The sequence below is a fragment of the Canis lupus genome, chromosome 17, assembly GCF_003254725.2.
Source record: "Canis lupus dingo isolate Sandy chromosome 17, ASM325472v2, whole genome shotgun sequence".
Lineage (NCBI taxonomy): Eukaryota > Metazoa > Chordata > Mammalia > Carnivora > Canidae > Canis > Canis lupus.
Genome location: NC_064259.1, coordinates 6,115,893 through 6,142,051, shown reverse-complemented (window position 1 = coordinate 6,142,051; position 26,159 = coordinate 6,115,893). Strand labels below are relative to the sequence as shown.

Genomic DNA, 26,159 nt, shown 5'->3' with positions numbered 1-26,159 from the left:
TAGGCTAAACAAACAGATCTTCACTAAAATACTGTGTAGTCACACTGTTAAAAGACTGAGAATGAGGACACCTGGAAAGCAGCAGGAGGACCAGTCCAGTTCTTACTGGAAACATTGGAGGCTGAAAGGAAGTAGAATGACAATGCTCTCAATGCTGAAAGAAAAATTCTCAACCCTGAGTTCTATAGCCAGCAAGATTATCCTTCAAAAATGAAGGTGAAATAAAGACATTCCCAATACACAAAGACCTGTCTTACAAGAAATTCTAAAGGACGTTGTCTGAGTTGAAAGGTAATATGAGAGGCAGTAACTGGAATCCACAGGAAGCAGTGAAGAGCCCCAGAAATGGTAAATACGGGCGGTGAATATAAAAGATGCCATACATATACATTTTCTTAATTTATCTAAAGGGCTACACGGAGCAACAATTACAACACTGTGTTATTAGGATTATAGCATATATAGATGCCACATATGTAATAATAGTCATATAGAGGACAAGGGAGGAAATGGAGCTATACTGGAGCAGACTTGCTGTATTTTGTCAGAGTTAAGTAAGTCACCATTAATCTGAAAGAGAGTCTGCTAAGATGCATACTGTGAGATCCCTAGAGTAATCACTGAGAAAATAACTAAAAAATGTATAGTGAAAAAAATCAACATAGGAATTAAACCAGTATGCTACTAAACCTTTAAAAAAAAACAACACACACACACACACAAAATGAGGCAGTAAAGGAGGAACAGAAAAGACCGGAGACAAATAACAAAATGGCAGATATAAATCTAATTACTGTAATCAGTAATTACAGTAAATGTGACTCAAAAGGCAGACAGGATTAAAAAAAATAACACCTAATCATATGCTATCTGCAAGACACATTGTTTAGAAGACACAAAGAGCCTAAAAGTAAGAATAGATAAGATGTATCTTGCAAACAGTAACCAAACAAGTGCTAGAGTGGCTATAAAAGACTGCAGAAATAAAGCTGCAGGGATACAAGAGGAGTAGACAAAATCAATTATATTTCTATATATTCCAGATAGTCCGAAAATGAAAGTACAAAAGCAATTAATTCCATTCATAGTAGTATCAAAAGGAATCAAATACTCCAGAATAAATCTAACAAAAGATCTGCAACTGTACTTAAAAACATCTCTGAGAGAAATTAAAAGGGATTAAACGGGGCTGCCTGGTTGGCTCTGCCAACTCTTGATCTTGGGGTTTTGAGTTCAGGCCCCACGTTGGGTGTGGAGCTTACTTTAAAAAATTATTAAATGGAGAGGTATTTCATATTCCTCTGGGAATATGAGGTTGGGTTGGAAGGCTAATATTGTTAAGATGGCAGTACTCCCCAAACTGATCTATAAATTTAATGCAATCTCTCACAAAAATTTCATAAAGCATTTTAAATAGAAATTGACAGGCCAATCATAAAATTTATGCGAAATTACAAAGGATCTTGAATAACAAAAAAATTTCTTAAAAAAGAACAACAAAGTTGGTTGTACACTATGGTAGAATGATCAAGGTGCTGTGATAATGGTGTAGGGATGGGCACCTATATCACTGAAACAAAATCAAGAGTCTAGAAACAAACCCTTTATGTATGGTCAGTTAATTTTCAGCAAAAGTGCCTTGGTCATTAGGTTGGGAAAGGATCTTTACAATAGATGGTGCTGGGACAGCCGAATATGTGAAGAACTGAATGTAGACCGTCCCTCACCCCATCCATAAAAAGTTACTCAGAATGTATCAGAGACCTAAACGTGGCACCTTAAACTATAAAATGTGAAAATATAAGAGCTCTTTATGACTTTGGGTTAGGCAAAGTCTTCTTTTATGTGACACTCAAAGAATGGCCCCCACAAAAAATTGACTGTACTTCCTCAGAATGAAAACCTTTTTCTCTTCAAAAGACACTTTTAAAACAATAACAAGGCAAGATGCTAGGAGAGGGTATTTGTAAAGCATAGATGTGCTTCAGGACTTCATCCAGAATATGTAAAGAACTTTTACAGCTCAATGCAAAGAGAACCCAATTGAGGCTATAGTCAACAAGTCCTCAGATACTCGAGCACCTGCTTTATGCCATAGTCTGTTCTAGATGAAGACCGGTGCCACGCCTGCCATCCCGGAGTTACCGTAAAGGGGGGAGGCAGACCGCAGGTGGGTCAGCAACACAGGAGCTATTTCAGAGAGAGATGAAGGAAATAACTTGGGTGTCTTTGGAGAGAGTTGATGCACATGAGCCAGCAGATCACAGACCCAGAGGGGGAGCCCGGGGACAGGAGGGAGCCCCCTGGTCCTGCGGAGTGTCGGGTGTAGTCAGAGACCGGAAAGAGGCCCAGTCTTTGGGGGGCCTGGTGAGCAAGGTCGCTGGTGCTAGAAGATGAAGTCAGAGAGGCAGGCTGGGCCAGTTGCAGTTGTAAGTACGGTGGGAACCCCCGGGCACCTTGGGCAGGGACGTACTTTGTCAGGCTCCGGCTCCCAGTGCTGCGTGGATGGGATGGTTGCCGGGAGCATGGAGCGGGAGCGCCGGTCACAGGGACCAGGGAGCCAGGCCAGACTGATGGTAGCAGCAGACCAGGAGGGGGCCGTGGAGAGTGGCGGACGGGTAGGGGGAGATTATAGAGGCAGTACGAAGGGTTGGGTCGAGGGTTGGCTATGGGGCACGAAGCAAAGGCGGAGTGGGCCTCTGGAGGCCGGAGCCGTCGGGGGGCTGGGAGTAGGGTGTGCGCACGAGGTGCTGGCTCTGCTGAACGGACTCTGGTGGCTGTGCTGGGTGCCCAGCAGACGAGCCTGGTCGTCGGGTAAAGGCTTCTGAGCCTTAGATGAAATCTTCCAGGAGGAAAATTGCTAAAAATAAGAGAAGGCTGAGGCTTTGTGCAAGCAACTTTTCTCAAGTCACAGCCAGTAAGAGGCCAAGCCAGCGTTCCAATTGAGGTCATTCTTTTTTTTTTTTTTTTTGAGATTTTGAGATTTTATTTATTAGAGAGAGCACAAGCAGGGAGGAGGGGGAGAGGGAGAAGCAGACTCCCTGCTAAGCAGGGAGTCCGATGGGGGACTCGATCCCAGGTTCTCAGGATCATGATCTGAGCTGAATGCAGACTCTTCACCAACTTAGCCACCCAGGTGCCCCCAACCTGGGTCTTTTCTTTACTCCAGAATCAACTTCTGTGTTTTCTTGAGACCCCTTAATTTAAATACTTGAACTTTCTTCTCACTTTCTATAGGCAGCATGTTATAAAAAGTTGCAGTTCTTTTTACTTTTCCTTGGAAATCCTTAGTACTTTCTTCCACATTCTCTTAGCCAGGGATTACTTTTCTCCAGCTGTTTAACTGTTCTTGTGACTTCCAGATGTCTTTTTTCTTATAATCCATCATATACATCGATTAGTCTTTATTATTCTCCAAGTAACTATTTCATCCTATTACTTCTTTGCTCAAAAACCTTTGAATGCCTGCAGGAGAATACCCAAAATACTCATATTCAAGAAATTCATGCCCTTCAGAATATTTTGAACCTTGTTTTACCAACTAAGCTTATTTCCTGTTGTTTTTCCCAGTTTTTGCTGGATAGATGTCATTCTAGCCATGGCATGATGATATACTGACTCTTGGCTCTGCACATTCACCTTAGCTGGGAAGCGCCATCTTCTATGTCTCTCTTGTTCTGGGTTTGGGGCCTACATCAACATTGTTATCCTGGGGGGAGCCTTCCATTCCGTCCACACGATTAGTGTGGTGATCTTTTCACACTAATTTTGTAGTACCCACATTCATCTTCTGAGTACCATTCCCTCACATGCACATGTCCCAGACAACAGAACTGAAGAGAATGTCTTCTTTGTCATGCTCAGTGCTAGGCACTCAGAGTCAGATGTCTGAGGTCCTCGGAGGAGCTCAGCGTCATGAAGGACGTGGAGCTGAGAAACCAGTTTTTACAAAGTGTGGTAAAGCTCTTCTAAATGGAGCACCATGGATATATTGAGATGGGAGCAACTGGCATCTAGAGCTAATGCTACAAAACCCAGCATTGTTACTCATGATTGGCTATCAGACATTGTGACAGCATCTCTGACTTGATGGTAGGTTCTTGAACTGGAGAAGTTGTATCTTTCTGTTCTTTCTATTCCACCATAAAAGGCTAGGAAAGGATGAGACATGTGACCTTAAAATGTGAAGAATGGCTATTGTGTATCTTTAAGAGGGTATGTTTATAAATGTGGTAATAGTGGAAGGAGCTTTCAAACTTGGTTCTTAGAGAGACCACATGGCTAGTTGATTTATCACCTATTGGTTTTCTGAGGCTAAATTAAACTGTTCATTGTAATACCGCAGCAGAAACAGTATATCTTAGTATGTGTTACTGCATACAGAGTAAAAAAAAAAGAAAAAAGAAAAAAAGAACAGTATCACATTTATTAAAATTCCATTAAATTTATAACTAGAAATTCTAGATTATTAGAGTAAAATTCAAGAAATTATTGAAAAGATTTTAGAAACTCAATGTTTTGATAGTGGTTTTAAAATGAAATTTTGGGGCAGCCCCGGTGGCTCAGTGGTTTAGTGCTGCCTTCGGCCCAGGGCATGATCCTGGAGACCCGGGATTGGGTCCCACGTTGGGCTCCCTGCGTGGAGCCTGCTTCTCTCTCTGCCTTTGTCTCTGCCTCTCTCTCTCTGTGTCTCTCATGAATAAATAAATAAAATCTTTAAAGATAAATAAAATGAACTTTTGAGTCATATGTAGCAGATTAAACACACATTTATTTACCTGAAACTCCACTGAAATGGTAGTAAACTACCAGAGGTATTGAGATGAAGGTGTCAGAAGAGCTGAAGCCAGAAGCACTTGCAGAGGATGGTGCTGTGGAGGGGCCTGGCTGTCCTGCCGTCCAGGGATCAGTCAGGGAGAGTGGGTGGGTGTGTGGGCCTGGACACGGCTCTGTCATGATGAGCCATGCCGAACCCTTTGACTTTGAAACTCTGTGCAGATATGACTTTGATATCAGTAAGGACGAAAGAAGAGGTGAGCTCCCTTTGTGATGTTGACTTGAGAATAATAGCATGCAATGGCTATGGCACTTTCAGATGGCATCACATAGAAAAATAATTCTTTGGGTCTTCTTCCACATCAAAACTGCTGAGTAAAAATGGACAAACTTGGTTAATCATAAATTTTTAGAATAGAAAACATTAATAATTTTTAAGCAGTGATCTTTCCACGTCTCTGCTACTGAACACTTTCAGTCTGTATTGCTCATTAGTGCCATCTTTAGAGTTAAATCTAATGCCCTCCACCAGTATTTTTCAGTTCTCGGCTTATGTGTTTTTTTTAAATTTCCTTTTTTTTTTTAAGGTTTTATTTATTTATTCATGAGAGACGCACACACAGAGAGAGAAGCAGAGACACAGGCAGAGAGATAAACAGGCACCATGCAGGGAGCCTGATGTGGGACTCGATCCCGTGACTCTAGGATTATGCCCTGGGCCGAAGGCAGATGCTCAACCGCTGAGCCACCCAGGCATCCCTTGGCTTCTGTTTATTGCTGTTTAACTAGATAAAAAATAAAAAGGCTAGTTAGTTTGGGTGAATTGTAGTTATTTAATTTGAAGTGATCCATTCTGGAAGTGGAAGTGTGTAATTGTGGATAGAAATTTGGGGATAGATTTTGAGAGAAGTGGATTTGATAGGCTTTGGAGAATTATTTACTTACAGGTGTTTGTTTCGAGTGAGTGAAGTCTCTTTTCAAAATTATGAGATAACATATGGGCTTCAGGATCGTATGCCAGCAAGTAGAGGTAAGGTTTGGAGATACCAAAACTCGATCCTTGACTTAAAGGCTTTTGTGACCCACTAGCAGTTTTAACCTGAGTTTACCGCTGTCAGCTTCATGTTTTCACCCCACAGTGCCAAGGAGACAGAGGGAGAGGAATCAAATAGAGGAACCAATGGTTTATTTTTTTTATTTTTTTATTTTTAAAAAAATTTTTTTAAATATATATTTTTTAATTTTTATTTATTTATGATAGTCACAGAGAGAGAAGGAGAGGCAGAGACACAGGCAGAGGGAGAAGCAGGCTCCATGCACCGGGAGCCCGATGTGGGAATCGATCCTGGGTCTCCAGGATCGCGCCCTAGGCCAAAGGCAGGCGCCAAACCGCTGCGCCACCCAGGGATCCCGGAACCAATGGTTTAGAAACAATTATACAAGAACAAAATTATTTTAAAAATGAAATGGAGCCCTATTTCCCCAAATTAATTAATAACGAAAATAGCACCAATTGAAAATTATGACCAACTTTAGACAACACTGATGGTAACTAACTTGTCCTTCCCCTGAATTGCTGGAATTTCCATGATCTGCCTGTGCACACATGTGATGGGTGCTTGGAGTGTTGCCAGGCTTCTCTGAGCTCAGTAATGTCCTAATGTTATCAGTCTTCAAGAATTCTAATTCCTTGATTGTAATTAAAAATCTCTGTAAATGTGTATCATTCATTCAGTAGAACCAAAGATGAGTTTTGTTTTTTAAATTAGATCCCAGGTTAACAAACATTCTTGAAGAAACTTGGATTTGTTCTGGGTATGCTGGGTAACTGCTGGGGAGTGTTGAGCACTCTGGATGCTGTGTTTACAACAGACCAAGGAGGGATTGGGGGAGGGAAGAGGAGGCAGGATGCTGTTAGAGCAGGCCCAGACCTGCTCCCAGTGGGAATTACTCAGTCCAATGATATTTTGTAGATAGATTTGGGTGTGGATATGAGTCATAATGATATGCAGTATGAAGATGGATTTGGAGATCTGGAATGTGGGGATGGGAGTCCCAAAAATACATCAAAAAGGACTAGTTTTTGGGGCAAAGCCACTGCATGAGAGATGATACCGTTTACTAGGATGGAAAAAACTAGGGCAAAGGTGATTTTGGTGGGATTGGGATTTCTAGTTTCAGATGTTTACTTACTAGGCTACACCTAGTGATGTTAAGTAGCTTGTTGGTTGTTTGAGTTTGGAGATTAGGAGGGATATCTAGGCTGGAGATTGAGAACCTGGGAGCTGTTAGTATACCATGGGTATGTAAAATCATGGGGCAGGGTGACATCCTCCAGGAAATCAGTGTAACTGGAGAAGAAAACCAAACCTTGGGACAGCCTGGGTGGCTCAGCGGTTTAGTGCCACCTTTAGTCCAGGGTGTGATCCTGGGGACCCAGGATCGAGTCCCATGTCAGGCTCCCTGCATGGAGTCTGCTCCCTCTGCCTGTGTCTCTGTCTGCCTGTCTCTCTCTCTCTCTCTCTTTCTGTGTCTCATGAATAAATAAATAAAATCTTAAAAAAAAAAAAAAACCTGAGGCCTCAGGATGAGAAAGAATATGCAAGGAAGAGTGTATAAAATGTGTTTGTTTCCAAAATAAGTTGTAATCAACATTAGGTATAATTCACCAAAAACAAAACCACCAGTTCAGTTCCAGTATAGTCATGGGACAAATGCATAAACCGTGTAACCACCACCCAAATCAAGATAGAGAACATTTTTACTCATCCCCAGAAGTTTCTTCCTTTCCCTGTGTCATCAGTCCGGCTCTGGCTCCTGCAGCCAGTGATCTGCTTTGTGTCACTAAAGTTAGTTTTGCTGGTTTTAGAGTTTTGTATAAATGGAACTCTGCAGTATGTAATCTATTGTGTCTGGCCCCCCTCTCTTTTAACGCAGCTTAATGTTTTAAAATTCATCCATGTCATTGTGTTTATCAACAGATTGTTCCTTTTATTGCTGAGTGGCTTTCCATTGCATAGAATAACTTATGTATCTTTTCATCTGTGTATTAATGGACATTTGGGTTGTTTCAAAATGGAGGCTATTATGAATAAAACTTCTAAAACATTTTCGTACAAGTCTTTGATGAATATATGTTTTTGTCTCTCCTGGATGTGTGTAGCAGGAGAAGAATTTTTGGGACCTAGGGTAAACGTATAAGAAACGGCCAAACTTTTCCAAAGTGGTTATATGAATTTTCATTCCCACTGGTGAAGTATGAGGGTACCTGTTGCTTTACATTCTAAACAACACTTGGTCTTATCATTCTTTTCTATTTTAGTCATTCTAATGAGTGTTTACTGGTATCTCACTATGATTTTAACTTAGATTTCTCATGATTAATGATATCAGGCATTTTTTTCTTGTGCTAATTGACCAGTTAGTTGGGCACCTTCTTTTTGTACATATCTGTTCAAATCTTCTGACTCAAAACTTTATTGTTATAATTCCTTCTTTTTATATTTGGATATATCTGTGGTCAATTTTATGAATTATGAGTATTTCCTCATCTGTGACTTGACTTTTCATTTCCCTAGTGGGTATTTTTAAAATTAAGTTTTAATTTTAATTCCAGTGTGGTTGACGTACAGTGTTGTTATAGGAGTTTGAGGTGTACAATATAGTGATTCAACACTTCTGTACATTGCTCAGTGCTCATCATGATAAGTGTACCTTAGTGGTGATTTTTGAGGAACAGAACTTTGAAATTTTGATGAAGTCGGTTTAACAATTTCTTATAGTTTAGAGCTTTTTGTGTCTTTTCTAAGAAATCTTCATCTGCCCTAAGATTACAAACATTTTATTTTAGAAGTTTTATAGTTTAGGCTTAGATGACTTGATCCATTCTGAGCTATTTTTTTGTGTAGGTTATGAGTTAAAGGTTGAAATTAACTTTATTTTCTATACGTATATCAATTTGTCTCAGCATTGTTCATTGCAGATACCATCTTTTCTGTATTAGCTTGCAGCTCATCTGTATGTGTGACTTGGCTTCTGGACTCTATTCTGCTTATTGATCCATGTGAGTAACCTTTCAGAGGCTGTACACAGTAGAATACTGACTTGACTTTCTCTTTATTTTGCCTTCCCCTCTGTGTATACTCTCCAAGACCCTATATGCTTTTATGCTTTTTTGTTTTATAGTGTTCCATGTATTTTTAAAGTTGTTTCAAATATTACATAGACATACAAAGACTACAGATTAGCCAATAGTATGTGTTTGAAAGAGCAAAGTTTCGAAGTTTCAAAACTAAGTATAAATACCTGATTTCAAGACCTAAGTATAAACAAACAGAGTCTGGGAAAATATAGACAGAGGGAGAGGCAAAATAAGAAAGCAGTAAGTTAGAATACAGACGTGCAGGCCTTTCCTAAAGCTGAGTGACAACCAAGGTCATCTGGGCTCATGCACCTTGGAAAGCAAACAGTTTAATTTGATTTAAGCACAGTAAAGCAATTATTCATTCGTTCAATTTTGTATTTACTGCCATTAGGATCTTGAACCTTTGGGTGATGTTACCTGTTTTCCTTATTTGGGAAGAATTCTTTTTCATTTTCCCTCAGCATTTCTGGTTCATTAATCCCATAATCCCTGAGCTCTCTGTTTTTTCCAGAACAGTCTCTACTCTGTAGCTGTCTCTAAATGAATAAATATTTTAGATGTGATTTCTCTCTTTGAAATGAAGCAGTAATTCAACATTTATATTTCAACAAATAAGAAAATGTTCTGTTCTAGAACTCTTCAAATGCTGTTGCTTTAATTTTGTTATGAGTAATAATTACATCATGGCGCTTTTGGCTGCAAAGAGCAGAAATCCCAGCTCGTGATGGCATAGTGGTGTGAACAGTATAGAAAGATTTACCTCTCAAAGCAAGAAGTCATGAGGCAAGGCAGCTCATTTTGGTTAATTCAGCAACTTGGTCTTAATGAGGGCATAAAGAAGCTCTACTTTTTGTTCTACTTTATTTTGCCATCCTAGTGTATTGACTTTGTCCATAGGCTAGCTTCTTTTTAAGCTAACGGTGGCTGCCGTATTTACAGGCACGACAATAGCAAGGGTCATACTTCAAGAAGGAGAAAAGTCTTTCCAGAAGCTCTGTGTCAAGTTTCATTGTCCAGACCTCAGCCTCATGCCTCCCCATAAACCAGTCAGTGGCAATGAGGACAAAATCATAGTTGATTGAGTTAGAGTCGTCAGGATCCCTGTGTCTACCTTTTATAAGTGACTCTTGTATTGTCACAGGTAGGAATCATTAAAAGGATGGGGCCATTATTTACATCTAGGTCAGTTCTGTCTGGAGTTGATTTGCATGTATATTTTTCTGTGTGAAGGCATTCAGTGAAACTCATACTGTGAGCATAGCTCTTATGATAATACCACACACATACACATTGGCTCGTATGTCTGCTTTCCTCTGCTGATGTGTGTGTGAAAAGTCAGAGGCTTGCCCCATCACTTTGCCCTGCAATCGAATGCAGAAGAAAATAACAGAAGTTTAATGTGCTTTGCCATCAGTTCGAAATGCATTTTGGTTGCAGATAATAGGGGAAAAAATCCACCACCTGCAAATTCATTCTGGGTTAGGTTGTTCAGAGCCAGTGTAGCAGCTCATTGTGTCATTAAAGAAGCAGGATTCTTCTCTTGTTCTTTTGTGCTATCTTAGCCTGTTTGCCACCTCAGGGATGCAAGATGGTTGCTACAACAACCATTACATCTGTTTTCTGGGCAGAAAGAATTCAAAAGTGAAAAGCCACACCAGCTGTCTATCCCCTTTTTTGTTTTCAGGAAAACTGTCTAGCACTATACATTAGAAATACATTGTGAGCCACAGATGTAATTCTGAATTTTCCAATACTTGCAGTTTAAAGAGGAAAAAAAAGAATATATTTTATTCAATATGCCCAAAATATTATCATTTCAAGATATAGTCAGTGTAAAAATCATTAATGATATATCTTAAATTCTTTGTGAAGTCTTCAAAAAGCAGTGTGTGTTTTACAGCTATGGCACATCTCAATTTAGACTAGTCACATTTCAAGTGCTCCCTAATGACATGTGGCTAGTCGGTGGTACCCTGGGAAATGTTGGCAACTAAACAGGCTTTCTGGAGAAGCATGATGCATACATATACATATGTAACTTTATCATAAATTTTACTAATATAGTGGATATATAGTACATAATTTAAAAATAATAATAAAATAGACAATACTCTTCATTGTAAATTCCACAGAGCCAGTTGATTCTTACAGAAAGCTTTCATTGATTTTTGCCGAACTCTTACAGCTCACCTGGGGTTGTACTTCAACCATGATTTGACAAAATCTCAGACTACAAATAAATGTGTGGTAACCGTTCAGTTCAGTAAAGAAGTTGCTTATATCATTGACAAACAAATGGAGTTCTATTATGAATGTTGGTTTGTTGGTTGATATTTCTGTTTATGTTAATGAGTAAGATGAAAATCAGACAAGGAAGACGTATGTTGGAACTTCACCCATCTGTTTATGTGTGAGCAGCTTCTTTGCTGCCTCAGTAAGAGGTTTTACAGAATGGAAGACTATTTCCTCTTTCTTTCTTGTTCACAGTACAGTGGCTCTAGATAGTTATGACACCCTTTTAAAAGTTTAACGTGCATTACTAGCATTTTCTTCTTTATTCCCCCCTCCATCGTTTTGTTCATCATTTTAATTCTCATTCAGGTCAGTAAACTGCCCCATAAATATTTTAGGCCTTGAGGATCATTACAGTTGCTATTGCAACCATTCAGCTCTGCTGTTGTAAGGCCAAAGCAGCCACAGACACACATAAACAAATGAGCTTGGATGTGGCCAAATAAAATGATACTTACAAAACCAGGCAGGGAGTGAAGTTTGGTCTACAGCCTTTAGTGTGTTGATCCTTAGTTTAAATGATCAGGGAGGCTTATAGTGATTTCTGGTTTTTATAGTGTAAATGCTTCTACCACAGTAGCTTTGGAGTGATTGACTTGAAGTCCCTGAGTGGGGGTTGGGAAGAAATGCTCAGGAGCTCGCCATTATAGGGTATTTCCATCGTGCAGATGCAGGATATGTGAATAGCATCAAGAACACAGAAAACAGATGATAAGAAGGAACTGAGAAGTGGTGAGTTTTGAATATTTAATGCGTTTGTAATACTATTTATTTACCTTTTGTTCACATTTAATTTTTAATAATGGCTATGTTTAACAACCAGTTTACAAAAATTCTTAAACCAACAGCTTTCATGAGCTGGTATGACCCAGACCTAGAACACTCTTGCCAGCGGAGACCATATTGGACAGCACAGATCTAAATCTTTTCCGGAAACCTCCGCAGACTTCCGCATCCATCTCCCAGGCAAGATCCGTGTGTCATGCCACCTCTAGTTGCAAGAGCACCTGGGCATTGAGTATTTATTAGACTTTTTGCCTCTGTGATAGAGGAAAGCAGGGGACAATGGAGACAGAAATGCACATGGAATGAGTCAGCCTAGAGTGTCTACTACAGTTTTATCTAGAACTTTTTCCATGATGTATCAGTATATGTTTATATAAACACAAGTGTGTGTAGATAGATAGATACATCTGTGTAGGGGTTTTTAGTACCTAAGGTGGGATGATTCTTTAGTTCACTTTTTCTGCTTAATTGATTTTGTATGTACTTATAGATGTCTCTTTATTCACTATTACTGAATTCTATAGTGGGGCTTTCTATTTATTTTATTATTTCCATTTATTTTACTTAATATATTGGAGACATTTAGTTGGTTTTTTGTTTATCATTAAAATACAGTGCTTTAGTGAGTATGTATAGATCCTTGTAAATATATGTAAGTATTTTTGTTTTTTTAGGAGAGTCCAGAAAGCGAAATTGGCAGAGTATGTACAAATCCTGATGTATACTGCAAAAATCACTCACCAAAATAAGGACTGGTTAAAATTTCATCCCCACCAACTGCATTTGAGAATGCCTGTTTTCCCTACCCAAACTGGATATTGCCTATTTTTAAACTTTTGATACTGGACAAATATTATCATTTTATTTATTTATGTATTTATGTATTTATATATGTATGTATAGCACTTGGTGAGGCAGAGGGGGAGAGAGAAAATCCCAAGCAGATTCCATCCCCAACATGGAGTCCAACACAGGGTTCAGTCTCATGACCCTGAGATCATGACCTGAGCTGAAACCATGAGTCAGACGCTTAACCGACGAAGCCACCCAGGAGCCTCTAATGTGCTCTTCTGGATTATAATTATTAAGATTTCCTGATTGTTCCTTATCTTGAATCTCATTTCATTTTCTTAAGTTTATGTTTTTTTAGTAATCTCTACACCCAAGGTGGGGCTCAAACCCATGACCCCGAGGTCAAGAGTCATCCTCTTCTCCAGCTGAGCCATTTATTTTTCTAAATGGACTGACTTTATAATTTTTTTAACTCTATTATTTACTCATTCACATTCTCACCCATTTTCACTTGATTTCTTAATCCTTTGTTGATTTGTGGGATTTTTAAATTAAAGATAGTAAACTACTATACATAGTAAACAATTTCTGTTGCTTATTTAATGTTCTGTTATCTCTCCTATAGAAATTACCAGTGTTTATATAGTAAATATTTGTCAGATATCATCTTCATGGCATTTTTGATTTTTGTCATGCTTAGGAAGATTTTTCCATGCCAAGATTTTGAGGATATTCCTTTGTATTTTATTTTGGTACTTTTTGTTGTCCTATTTTTAACATTAAGATCTGTTCATAATCTGGATTTTTGTATGTGTATGTGTAGTGCAAACCAGGAAACTATTTTTATTTCTGAAATGAGAGCTAAGTTTTTTATCTCATTTACCTCATCCTTCTCCCACTAATTTCATATGCCAGCTTTAAAATAAACAAAAACTTCCAGTTGGATGAGTCTTTTTTTTTTTAACTTTCCTCTCTGTTTGGTTAATCTTTTGATCTGTTTATGAAACAATACTACATTATAAATCACTCTGATGTGTTCTTTTATCTGCTGGGGTTGGGCAAGTCCTCCTCATCAAATGTTTGTTTAGTTTTCCAGAAGACCTTGAAAGTCAGCTGGTCAAGTTCCACCAAAAAGTATTGTTAGGATTTTGATAGGGGTTCCAATATTAAATTTAGGGATTAAAATGAGAAGAGTAGACTTTATGTTATTTGAATTTTCAAAATAAGTCTAAAATAAAGTTCATCTATACTAACACATACACTGCTTCTTTCCCACTTCAGAAACTGTCGTATGCTTTCCCCCACAAATTAGTAGTGTCTCAGGGCTGACAAAATATTGAGTATTTTGACAGATTTTTTTTAATATATATTCATTAAGAAAGGATCCTTTTCTCTTAGTTTGCTGAGAGTTCTAATTCTTACATGGTAATATTAAATTTTATTAAATGGCATTCTCTGTATTAATTATAACCTTTTCCCTTTGACTCATCACTGTGATGATAGATATTACTAGTCCTTTTATAGTGAATCATACCTGCATTTCTCAAATAAGCCCTACCTGATTGAGGTATTTTATTTTAAATTACTATTAGTTGTACATGCTAAACTTTTATTAAGGAATTACTTCAGTTATCTTCTGCAGCATGACAAACCACCCAAAGTCAGTGGCTAAACAACAGTTTATTACTGTTTTTCTTGGTTTTGTATGTTGGCCAGACTTAGCTAGAGAATCTTTGCTCGAGGACTTATGTGGGTGCTATTACATGTTGGCTGGAACTGTGATCATTTGAAAGCCTCACCTCTTGGCATCCAAGATGGTTCCCTTCTGGCAGTCAGTGTTGACTGTTGGTTGGGAGATCACCTGGGATTGTTGACCAGGAATGTTACCTCTCGATGCACATGTGATAGCTGGGCTCACAGTATGCTAAGGACAAGCATTTCAAGAATGAAATGGAGGAAGCTGCAAGACTTCTCATGACTGGGCCTTGACGTTTCAAGAAGTCATTTTCATTGTATTCTATTAGTAAACTAAATTATTAAGTCCAGCTCAGATTCAAGGGGAAGAGGATTATATTCTGTCTCTTGCTGTTCAGAGCTACCCATGCACGGGTTGTTGCTTGGGGCAGTAATCTTTGGAGACAGTCCTTTGGCCCCCAAAATTTACATCCATCTTGCATGTTCTCACTTCCTCTCAAGACCCCAGAGTGTGGATCCCTGGGTGGCGCAGCGGTTTGACACCTGCCTTTGGCCCAGGGCGCGATCCTGGAGACCCGGGATCGAATCCCACGTCGGGCTCCCGGTACATGGAGCCTGCTTCTCCCTCTGCCTGTGTCTCTGCCTCTCTCTCTCTCTCTCTCTCTCTCTCTCTCTCTCTGTGACTATCATAAATAAATAAAATAAAATAAAAAGAATTAAAAAAAAAAAAGACCCCAGAGTGTCACCTCCTCACCTCCTTATGGCATCAAGTTTGACACCTCCCTCTGGTCATCTAAATCAGGTGTACTATGGATGAAGCTTCAGTGTGGTTCTTCAAATATAGCTCTTCTCCATGTGAGGACCAGTGCGCTAATGGGGCAAGTTTTGTACCCCTCCACCCAGTAATGAATATACAATGGTGAATAGTGGTAGGATAATTATGGTAGATCCTTCATTAAAAAGGGAGAGGAATGCAAGTTGCTTAACAGTCTCTGGTACATAGCAATTATGAAGTCCATCGGGACACCCGTTACCTGTTCCTTGAGTAGTGGCCCCATCTCATCCCTGTGAGTTGGTCTCTGTGGCTCTTTGTCCACACCCTGAGCTGTCCTTCTGTCCTTCCTTTTATATAAGAAATAGCCAGATTTTACAGTTGAACAGCTTTCTTAGTCCTTTACATACCAGTGGATAATTGGGGACAGAAAGATCTCTTCATCTGAACTTTCTCCCTTCCCCTCCAGTCTTGTACAACTCTCTTAAAGACAGGTGTGGGTGTCCTATGTCTCTATAAATCTCCTGCATTAGACAGACAGAAGCCACTCCCATAGACCTCTCCTAATCTCCTTTTACTGTGGCCTGAAAGTGCTGTGTGATAGCATCCTTCAGGTTCTTGAAAACGTTCTCGTCTAGCAGAGAGTCTAAGAGACATAACCTTAAGATTCTGGGAAGCTGTTGTTTTTTCTGAGAGGTTCTCTGAAGATGTGCCCTTACATCTTCCTGAGGTATCATTAAAGAGTCCTCTTGACTTCATCTTTACTGTGATTATTGTAAGAGTGTTTTGTGACTGGAAAGACTGTCCTGAGCCCTCTTTTTTTTTCTAAATTTTGCTGAAAACCTGAATAGCTCTCCTTTTTAGCTCATTTCTCTATATCCATACCTTGTCGTATGCATCTGAAAGGAACCAGTGAGTACCAGTGTTACCCAAGTTCCGTAGCTTCCAGTGACAGTTTCCTTACTGCCCTTCAGATCCTCACTAGCAATCTCCTTAAGGCCTTTACATGTCCCACCTGCACCCAGTCCTAAAGCCAGGGCTATGTGTTCCAGATTTTTTTAATCATGGTAGTGCCTCATTTTCACTTACCAATTTCTGTTCTGATCCTATCACCCCACTAAACTATGGTGGCCTAAAACAAATAGGTATGTTATTTTACTAATGACTTTGTGGGACAGAAATTCAGGAAAGGTTCGACTGGATAGATCATCTCTTTTTGATATGGCATCAGCTGCTTCACCCACGTATCTTACTATCTGGTGTCTGTCTCTCCTAGACAGTGTCTCATCCTCCAGAGCCTCTGCATGTGATGGTTTCAGGATAGTCGCACTTCTTTTCAGGGTCTCAGGAGAGTCACAACTTCCACAAAGCAAGAAGTAGAAATCACCAGGCTAATTATGGGCCATGCCTGGAACTAGCAAAGTGTTATTTCTGCCATAATCTGCTGGTCAGAGGAGCTGAAAGGCCAACCCAGACTCTAAGTGGATAGAGAAATAGACTCTTATTCATAACGGGGCGGGGGGGGGGGGGCGGAGCAGAAGGTCAGGTTGTCGAAGAGCATATGAAATGGGAGATGTTATGATCATCTTTAGGAAACACCATCAGCCACATGATTTTTAGAAATTATTTTGATTTGTCACTCCTGTGTGTGTGAGTATGTATGTATGCTATTTTGTCAAATATGGTTATCAAGAGTATATATGTTTTGTAAAACATTTGAATTAGGAAGCTATCACCCTCTGCCCCCTCCTAGGACTAATTCAAGTAAATGAAAATTACCTATTTGTTTAAAGTTTAAAAGATTTCTTTTTTTATTTTTAATTAATTTATTTGAGAGAGAGAGAGAGAGAATGTTGGCATGTAAGTCGGGAAGGGCAGGGAGAGGGAGAGAGAGAATCTTTAAGCATACACCCCCCTGAGTGGGAGCCTGATACAGGGCTCGATCCCAGGACCCTGAGATCCTGACCTGAGCCGAAATCAGGAGTCCAATGCTCAACCGGCTGAGCCACCTAGGTGCCCCAAGTTTAAAAGATTTCTTTCATAAAACTGCCTGAATTGCCTATACCAGGAAACTTAAAATTTTAACAGTGTTTAGAAAGTCCTTCCCCAATTTGAGAACATTTGAATATTTATCCACATTTCCTATGTGTTCTGGTTTTTCTGTTGTACAGTAATTCTTTAGTTTCTCTAGAATTATATTGACTAGATAATAATCCCTCCCTGCTCATTTGCATCGCAGCCTTTATCATGTTCTAGAATTTCTGTTATTTTCATATTGATACATAAATTCTTTTCCATACTATGTGTTTAATTATTGTAGCTCTGTCCCAAGCACCTTGAGAATGTGGAAATAAATGTTCATACCTATAAAATGTGAGTAAATGCCATCTGATCCACACTAAGGATGTATGATTTTAGACTGTTGAGAGCAAGTTTTTAAAATCCTATTAAGAATTTGTTTAATGTATAATTTAGCCAAAAATCTTTGGGCTAAATTGTGTTTTCTAAAAAGGAAGAGAAATAAATAGAAGAAATACCAATACTCACAGTTTTATACTTGTGAACATGACTTTCAAATATATAGTTTGATTCCTGGAGGTCTTTCAGAAGGAAAAAATTAATAAAAGCAGTAATTAGATGCATTTACCATTGAAGATGGTACAAAATTTACAAAAGTAGACTTAAGTAGATACTAGTTAAGAGTTGTTACAGTTTATTAAAGAAAGCTATTTGTGGAATAGATCTAGAAATATTTAAGTTTTGAACCATTTAAATTTTGAATCATATGGTTAATAAATTGCTTTGAAATGTATTATTTAACAAAATGAATCTTTTATTTTCACTAATCTAGTTTGTTTTTGTTTTCCAGATATTGTTTTGTGTTTGCTTTGGGATACCTCACAGTGTGCCAAATTACTAGAGTCTATATCTTTGATTATGGACAATATTCTGCTGATTTTTCAGGGTAAGATGAACACTTTGACTCAGTAGCCTGTTTTATCTATTCTAACATGTTGGTGAGAAGACAACATACAGTTGCATTAAGTAGTTCAAATGAAAAGTGACTGACAAACATTTTGGTTGGAAATTCCTTTATGAATTTAGATATTTTCTTTTTTAAAAAAATTATTTAAGAGAGAGCATGTGCACATGCACCACGCAGGTGAGCGTAAATTGGGGGAAGGGCAGAGGGATAGAGAGAGAAAGAGAGAGAGAGAGAGAAAATCTCCAGCAGAACCCTGAAATCATGACTCAAGCCGAAATCAAGAATTGGATGCTTAACTGATGGAGCCAACCCAGGTGCCCCAAATTTAGACATTTTCTTATGAAGTGGTCTTTTATGGTTCTGTGTAAGTCACAAAAATAACCTGTCTTTTTAAGTTGACTTATATACAGTTTCCAATATGTAGCAATTAAATTTGTTGTATGGGATTCTGATACTGGAAGCATTCTCTAACTTTATGGAAATTTCTGCCATCAGTTTTAACTATTGAAAGCCAGCCCCCTGGAGTTTGTGTCTTTGACTCTGTTTCTTTCTTCTCCTGAGAGTCTTCTGTTTTTTTTTTTTTTTTTTTTTTTTTTTTTTTTTTTTTTTTTTTTCTGAGAGTCTTCTGTACAGTCATTTACCAGCTTCTGTATAAGATCTGATCACTTCTTCTTGCTACTTTTTTTTTAATATTTTATTTATTTATTCATGAGAGACACACACAGAGAGAGAGAGAGAGAGAGGCAGAGACACAGGCAGAGGGAGAAGCAGGCTCCATGCAGGGACCCTGATGTGGGACTCAATCCTGGGTCTCCAGGATCATGCCCTGGGCCGAAGGCAGACGCTCAACTGCTGAGCCACCCTGGCACCCCTTCTTCTTGCTTCTTAACACCCCCTGAGACTTTTTTTTGGACCAGATGTCCTTGGCCTAGCTTTGTCTTCTGAATATCCTAGAGAAGACACTTGAGCATGTATTTTACTTGTTGTGCATTTCACTTTTATGGAATGTTCTACATTCTTATGTCTAGTATTCAACTGAGTCATGGAAATAACTTCTGCCTTTTTAAAGTTCTTTCAAAGGGAAGGTAGTCCCTCCATGGTACTCTATGTCCTGTAACAAAACTGATTAAATGTCTGCTCCAAGATAAATGTAGTCCAAGTCCCTAAGAGCTAACGTGCTCACCATCTTTATAAAGGGACCTCGGCTAAGGATGAACAAAGTGGAAAAAAATAAAGTATATCATGGCACGTATGGAAAAAAAAAGTTACTCAACATTAGAAATGGACCAAAGTTTTATAAGCTTAGAGAAAAATTACTGCTATGGAACAAGAGAATTTTAGAAGATGAAATTTCTTTTCTCCTTAATGGGATTCAAGTAGATTTTACTTTTAAAAACTGATTTATTATTATTAAAGATTGTATTTATTTGAGAAAGAAAGAGTGCAAGCAGGGCAAGCAGCAGGCAGAGGGAAAGGGAGAAGCAGACTCTGCATTGAGCAGAGAACCCCATGTGGGACTTGATCCCAGGACCCCGGGATCATGACCTGAGCCAGAAGCAGATGCTTCACTGACTGTGCCACCCAGGAGCCCTTAAAAACTGATTTAAAAAATAGACTTAAATGAAAGGAGGTTCATACAAAAGAACAAACACAACCAAACCGAAATGAACTGATTAATACACTAAAAAAAACTCCTTAAATTAATGATATATTGGGTAGAATAGAGAAATGTACCTGGAATTCAGAAAAGGAGACTAGATGCTGGCAATCTGGCTTATAAATAATAGATATTCTTGCAGAAAAAGAGCTAATGGACAGAATCAGTGAATATATTGGGCCATTAAAAATCTTTGGAATTTGAAGATGTAAGCCAGGTCACAGGTTGTCATTAGGGTATAATGAAAGTAGGAACAGGTTGTGAATGTTTACAAGAGTTAAGGCCACTTAGTTTAATCTTCCTGGGTGCAGTTACCCTACTGGTCTTGTTCATTGGGGGGTATCCTTAGTGCTTAGCACATAGTGGTGTTAAATAGACACTGAATCAATAATAATACTACTTAGTAAAGAAGAAAGTAGAAAATACAGCAAGAAGAATGAGGGGAAATAACAATCACAGTGCAGAAAAACCTGAGCCATGTGGGTGAAGCTGTGCTATCTAAGAGATAAATTCATAGCTTTAGTGCTTGCATTATAATGAATTTAGAAATGAATTAAGCAGGGATCTCTGGGTGGCGCAGCGGTTTGGTGCCTGCCTTTGGCCCAGGGCGCGATCCTGGAGACCCGGGATCGAATCCCACATCGGGCTCCCGGTGCATGGAGCCTGCTTCTCCCTCTGCCTGTGTCTCTGCCTCTCTCTCTCTCTCTCTCTGTGACTATCATAAATAAGTAAATTGAAAAAAAAAATGAATTAAGCATTTAGTATGAAATTGAAACAAAAAGAATACTGTTGACTAATTCAGTCTATGCATATTGATAACAGAAATGTTAACATTAGCAGCTGGAAGTTAACACTGTAAACCATGAATTTGCAAATTGCCTTCTTGAGTTCTCAGATACACTAGCCAAGTAACCGGTAGGGGCTAACCAGGTGAGGCTCTACCCTCTGACCACAACTGCTCTGTGTCTCTAGCTTATATTTTGGGATTCCACATAATACTTCATTTAACAAATACTGTGCTGCTTATATTTTTAAATTGTCAGATTTCAAAAGTAATTAACATAGCTAAATTGAGCTCACGAATGTGGTTGGCATGAGTAGAGATTTGCATAACACGGTGTTTCCTGGGTCCTCCAACCCCCCCGTCCCTTTGGTTTGATCTTAGTAGTTAACTTTCTTATTTCTGGTACCTGATATTCTAAACTCTTGTTTACTACTAGTCTCTAGCTGGGGAGAAGCTAACTGCTGTTAGAACAACAGCACAACTTCAGTGGCTCAGCATAATACATGCTTATTTCTCAGTCCACTGAGGAGGGAGCCTTTGCTTCACACAGTCATTTAGGGAAGCTTCTTTCTTAGGGCTTCACCTCATTCAGCATCTCAGGAATCCTCTTGGTGAACAGTGAACGGAGGCCCTGTTGATGAGCAAACGGAGAGTGCATGCCTCCTCACCACTGCTGCTTACTTCCTATTGGAAAGGACTCTGTACGTGGCCCACAAATTAGGGGGTAGTTTTGCAGTAAGAACAACAGGCATGTTTAAAAATAACTTTATATGACATGGCTTTAAGTATTTTGCTGAGACTTAAAATGTCATTTAAATATTTAAGTATAATTTAAAATGTTTATGTGGAAGAAAAACAATATAGCATGTTAAAGATGGACAACCTGATATAAAACTCCCAGTTTAATGTATAATTTTTATCCATTAGGAGGAAGCATTTGACCATCACCAGTAAACTGATAAAGATTAGGCAAAGACAAATTAGCTGAAGGAGGCCATCTGACCAAACTAAGTTGAAGGATTTTTTTTTTTTAATTGGACACAGGACAGAAAAGAAGCCACCTAGAGGCAGACTCTTCCCCTAATGAAATATTTAGGTGTTTAGAAGTCCTGAATGTATTTAACACGTGAGCATAAAAGATGCTAACTTGATCCTAATTAGGGTAAATATCCAAAATGCATGATGTCTGTAGAAGGTAGAATTGAATACAGTGAACCATCCTTTATCCTTAGCGCTCCTGCGGCCCTGAAACTGGCAGTACCGAAAGCAAAGCCAGGCTCTTGCTGAGGAATCACATGGGGGCTCTTTTGTACAGGGCAATCTTACTTGCATGATATATGGGAAACTAATTGTGTGTGCATGTGTGCGTGTGTAGTTAGGCATGAGTTCAAGATGTATTTAAAATGTCAATCAGATAAAAGGGACTTGCTTTTTTTTTAAATTTATTTGAGAGACAGCGCAAGTGATGAGGAGGGGCAGAGGGAAAAGCAGACTCCCCACTGAGCAGGGACCCCCCAATGCAGGACTCGATCCTAGGACCCCGAGATCATGACCTGAGCTAAAGACAGGCGCATAACAGACTGAGCCCCCCAGGTGCCCCTAAGGGACTCATATCTTAGAAGTTTCTTTTCACAGAAAGGTTGAGAAGCTACTGAAGTCTTGACTTTTGTGCTAGCCTCAGAAAATAGGTACAGGAAGAGTATACAATAATTAATTAGCTGCCTTTTATATCAGCAATAACCAGTTAGCAAATATAATAGTTAAAGGATCCTAGTTTCACAAGCAGTTAAAACTCTGATATGTCTAGGAATACATGTAAAAAGAAATGCACAGGACCTCTGTAGAAGACAATAAAACTTTACTGTAGGATATGAAAGGACACTAACTGGAGAAACATCTTGTTATTCAGTATTATAAAGATAATAATTCCTTTCAGGTTAATCTGTAGGTGTCATGCAGTTCTAGGTGGGGTGTTGAGGGACATTAGATGAACTGAAAAGTTTCTCTAGAAGTTTGAGCGTGTGCAGGTAGCAATTTCAGTACAAAACACTACTGTTTGTCAAGTAGCAGTCCCTTAAATATTACAGGACTAACAGGAATCGTAAAACCAGGGCAGAGAAACAACCCCATGGGATCTGAGAAATAAAGGTACAGAAAAGAAATGGTGGGATTATAGATCCAGTGGGGAAAGCTCTTCTTGATTATTCAGTAAATGGTATTGAGACGGAAGAATGAAAGGTAAATCCTTGCCTTCTTTGTAGATAAGTAACGTGTAGATGGAAGTGAGAACAGATTTTTTTTGGCAGGAAGGTGATGAGTTCTGATGTCGATTTTTATGGTGCTAAAGGGATAGCTTAATGCATCCACCAAACGAGATGTACATGACATAATTTTCCATTCGGATTAAGGATGTGTTTTAGAGCTAACCACGTAGTATCAGATGCTCAGCAAACATTTTGTTACTGCTTACTCCTGTGTGTTCATTCAGCTAGGATTTATGGAGCACATGCTGTACATTTTGTTAGGTGTGAAGTACTTTTGTAGGTGACAGTCCTGTCCAGCATAAGGGACAGACCATTTGGTCTAAAAGCTATAGGTGTGATTGTTAGATGCACCTCTTTTATTTATTTATTTTTTAATTTTTTCAGACAGGGAGTGGGGTACAGAGGCAGAAGGAGAGAAAGAATCTTAAGCAGGTTCCACACACAGCAGGGAATTGGATGCAGGACTCAATCTCATGACCCTGAGATCATGCATGACCTGAGCCAAAATCAAGAGTGGGACACTCAATGCAGTGAGCTAGCTAGGTGTCCTGTGTGTGCTCCTTTGGGAAAGCCTTATTCAAGCTGAGAGTCAGTTGTAGATGTGTCTCTGTGCTCCGTGCTGAGTTCTAGAAGACCCCCGCTCTCATCACCTCCTGTCACACGGCGCCCACTTACTGTGTTGTAAGTGGGGTAGATGTAAATTATTCAATTGCTCAACCTTAATGTTCCGTTGATCCTGTTTCATCCTGGGGGAGTGTCTCCCACACCTTGACCTACATTTGGTGGGAGGAATCCTTCTGTCCAGCTGCTACTAACCTAGGTCGAGTTACCAAGAGCAAGCAGGCCACTAGACGGCTTGATTTGTCCGGCCTCTGCCCTCCCGGATCCTTCTCCACTGTTCTGTCCGCTTGCAAGGCAGTGTGCTGTAACTATGTATTGGAAGTCTGCGGGTTCCTGAGGCTCTGAGCCCCCACGGGGTGTGCCCAGCCTGCCCCTCAGCCCCGTCCCCGCTGTCCTCACCATCTCTGGACTGTTCTCCCTGCTTGGGGCGCCGCCCTTGCAGTCCAGCTGTCCACACACACCCAGCGCCCCTTGGCCCACAGGCCCAGGGGATATGACGTGACTTGGACCCCAGGTTTTGCCCTCGTTTTAAAGCTCTTTCTCATCTCTGCACACATTCCTTCAGATGGCTCATCTGGCTCATAACACTTTTATATAGTTATTCACATACCTGTTTATCTCCCGTTTTAGTGAGAAAGCCTCTCCGGAGACCACACTTTACAGCTAATTATCATGTCCCTTCAGTGCCTGATGCCTGGTAGCAGTTCCAGTATTTATTAAAGGAAGGTTTTGTTAGACATTTGCTGTGTCTCAGATACCGTTCCAGGTATTTTTCATGTGGCTACTTTATTTAATCTACACAATGGCATCATTATTTTGATATTTTTTAAAAATTTTTTATTGGAGTTCAGTTTGCCAACATATAGTATAATACCCAGTGCTCATCCTGTCAGGTGCCCCCCTCAGTGCCCGTCACCCAGTCACCCCATCCCCCCGCTCTACTTTGATATTTTAGATAATTTTTTTGGGGGGGGGACTTAACTAGCTCCCCAGTCTTCCATAAGCAATCACCGGTGGGGGCAGGGTGTAGGCAGTTTTCAGACTCAGGTGACCAGCTGCCAGTTCACCACCCATACCTCCACCCAGAGCTCCAGGAGGCACCTCTGTCCTTCTGGGTGGTTGCTCTGGTCAAAAACCTTGGCGGCGTTGGATCTCAAACCCTGCATCAAACCCCTTGTCAGGTCGCCAGCAGATCCTGTCATCTCTACCTTCAGATGACAGCTGGGCACCACGTCAGACCCCACGTGCTGTCACCCTGGTCTGAGCCTCCATCCTCTCCTGCCCACTTATCCCACTGTGGCTTCTCAGTCTTTTTCAGCCCAGAGCCAGAAAACGTCCATTTAAAACCAGGTTACTACGTGCCGAGAGCCGTCCAGTCCGTGTGTCACTCGAGAGCCAGGCCTCACTCGCCCCTGCAGAACCCGCCTGGGTCTGACCGCTGCCCCGCCTGCCTCAGGCATCTGCCCTGTCCGCCCTCTGCACCAGCTCCAGGCCTGTCAGCGTCCTCCTGTCTCCCCACATACCAGTCACAGTTCTGCCTGAGGGCTGTTGAACTGCTTCTCTCCCTTCCTGAACCTTCTTACCTCCACAGGCTGCTCTCTGCCTTGTTCTCGCTTGAAATGTCACCTTCAGGCGAGGCTGGTTATATGTCACCACGTGCTGGCACTCCCTCTTCCCCTGCCCTGCTTTGTTCCTGGGCTCAGCCCTGGGCAGCATCTGGCATACGATGCATTTGCCTGTTTATTCCTTTATTATCTCTCTCCGTCCGGTACATTGTGAGGGCCATGGCAGCGGGAACTTCATCTTGTGCATGGTTGTGTCTCTAGCATCTGGTTTATTTTGCTTGTTGAACACCTGTTTCTGAATGAGAGAGTAAGGTGAATGAATGGACGTGGCTCGGAAACCCATGCCCTTTTCCATCACGTCTCCCTCTGTGGTCTTTGGCATTCTGTGTGTGGGGCTCTCTGTTGTCAGGTGACTTGTACCCTGGTGGCAAACTGACCTTTGACCTGGCAGGTGTGTTGCTTTATCTCATTTGTATGCAGATGTCTTTAGAGATAGCGTCTCCTAGAGATGGACAGTTAAGAAAGTGACTATTCTTTTTAGCATTCATTTTCTAATAATGTTTAACTACTGTTGAATTCTGTGTGATAGAACTAAATCCCATTCTCATTATTTGTAGAGACCAAAAAAATGCATATAAAAGATTTTTAACTCCTGCATCTGTTTTTTTTTTTTAAGTTTCAGGAAGTGTAAAACTTTTAGTTCTTTACATCAGATAAGGCTTTTTAAAAAATATTACCTGCTACTCTTTCATCAGTTGCGGTGTTTATTTTGAACAGTTAGATTCCATATTTTCCCACATTCCTCGCAGAGTGCCAGCAGGAGTAAATATGCGTCCTTACACTTGAATACAGAGATGTCTTCATGTAGAAGGTATGGTGGCTCTGTCCACAGCCCTGAGCTCACTCGCTGGAGGCCACCCACCTCCTCTCCCTCCTCCATCCCTCAGATTCCACCCTGGGGGAAAAGCCAGTCTTTCTGATTTGCATCAAGTGATCTCAGACTTTCAGGACCCAGGAAGTGACTA

The 26,159-nt window shown here is 40.1% G+C and overlaps 1 protein-coding gene across 6 annotated transcripts in view; it reads left to right on the top strand.

The window, feature by feature from the left end:
* The window catches only part of MBOAT2 (membrane bound O-acyltransferase domain containing 2), a 123,456-nt gene that overhangs the window by 72,392 nt on the left and 24,905 nt on the right, over window positions 1-26,159 (top strand). For 5 of the 6 annotated variants that reach the window (XM_025454721.3, XM_025454719.3, XM_035700657.2 and 2 more), the window contains one exon: window positions 18,127-18,222. In XM_025454721.3, coding sequence (XP_025310506.1) covers window positions 18,127-18,222 — 96 coding nt within the window. Of the gene's footprint in view, window positions 1-12,060; window positions 12,179-18,126; window positions 18,223-26,159 lie in introns of all 6 variants that reach the window. The other variant, XM_049095742.1, reaches the window with a different exon arrangement.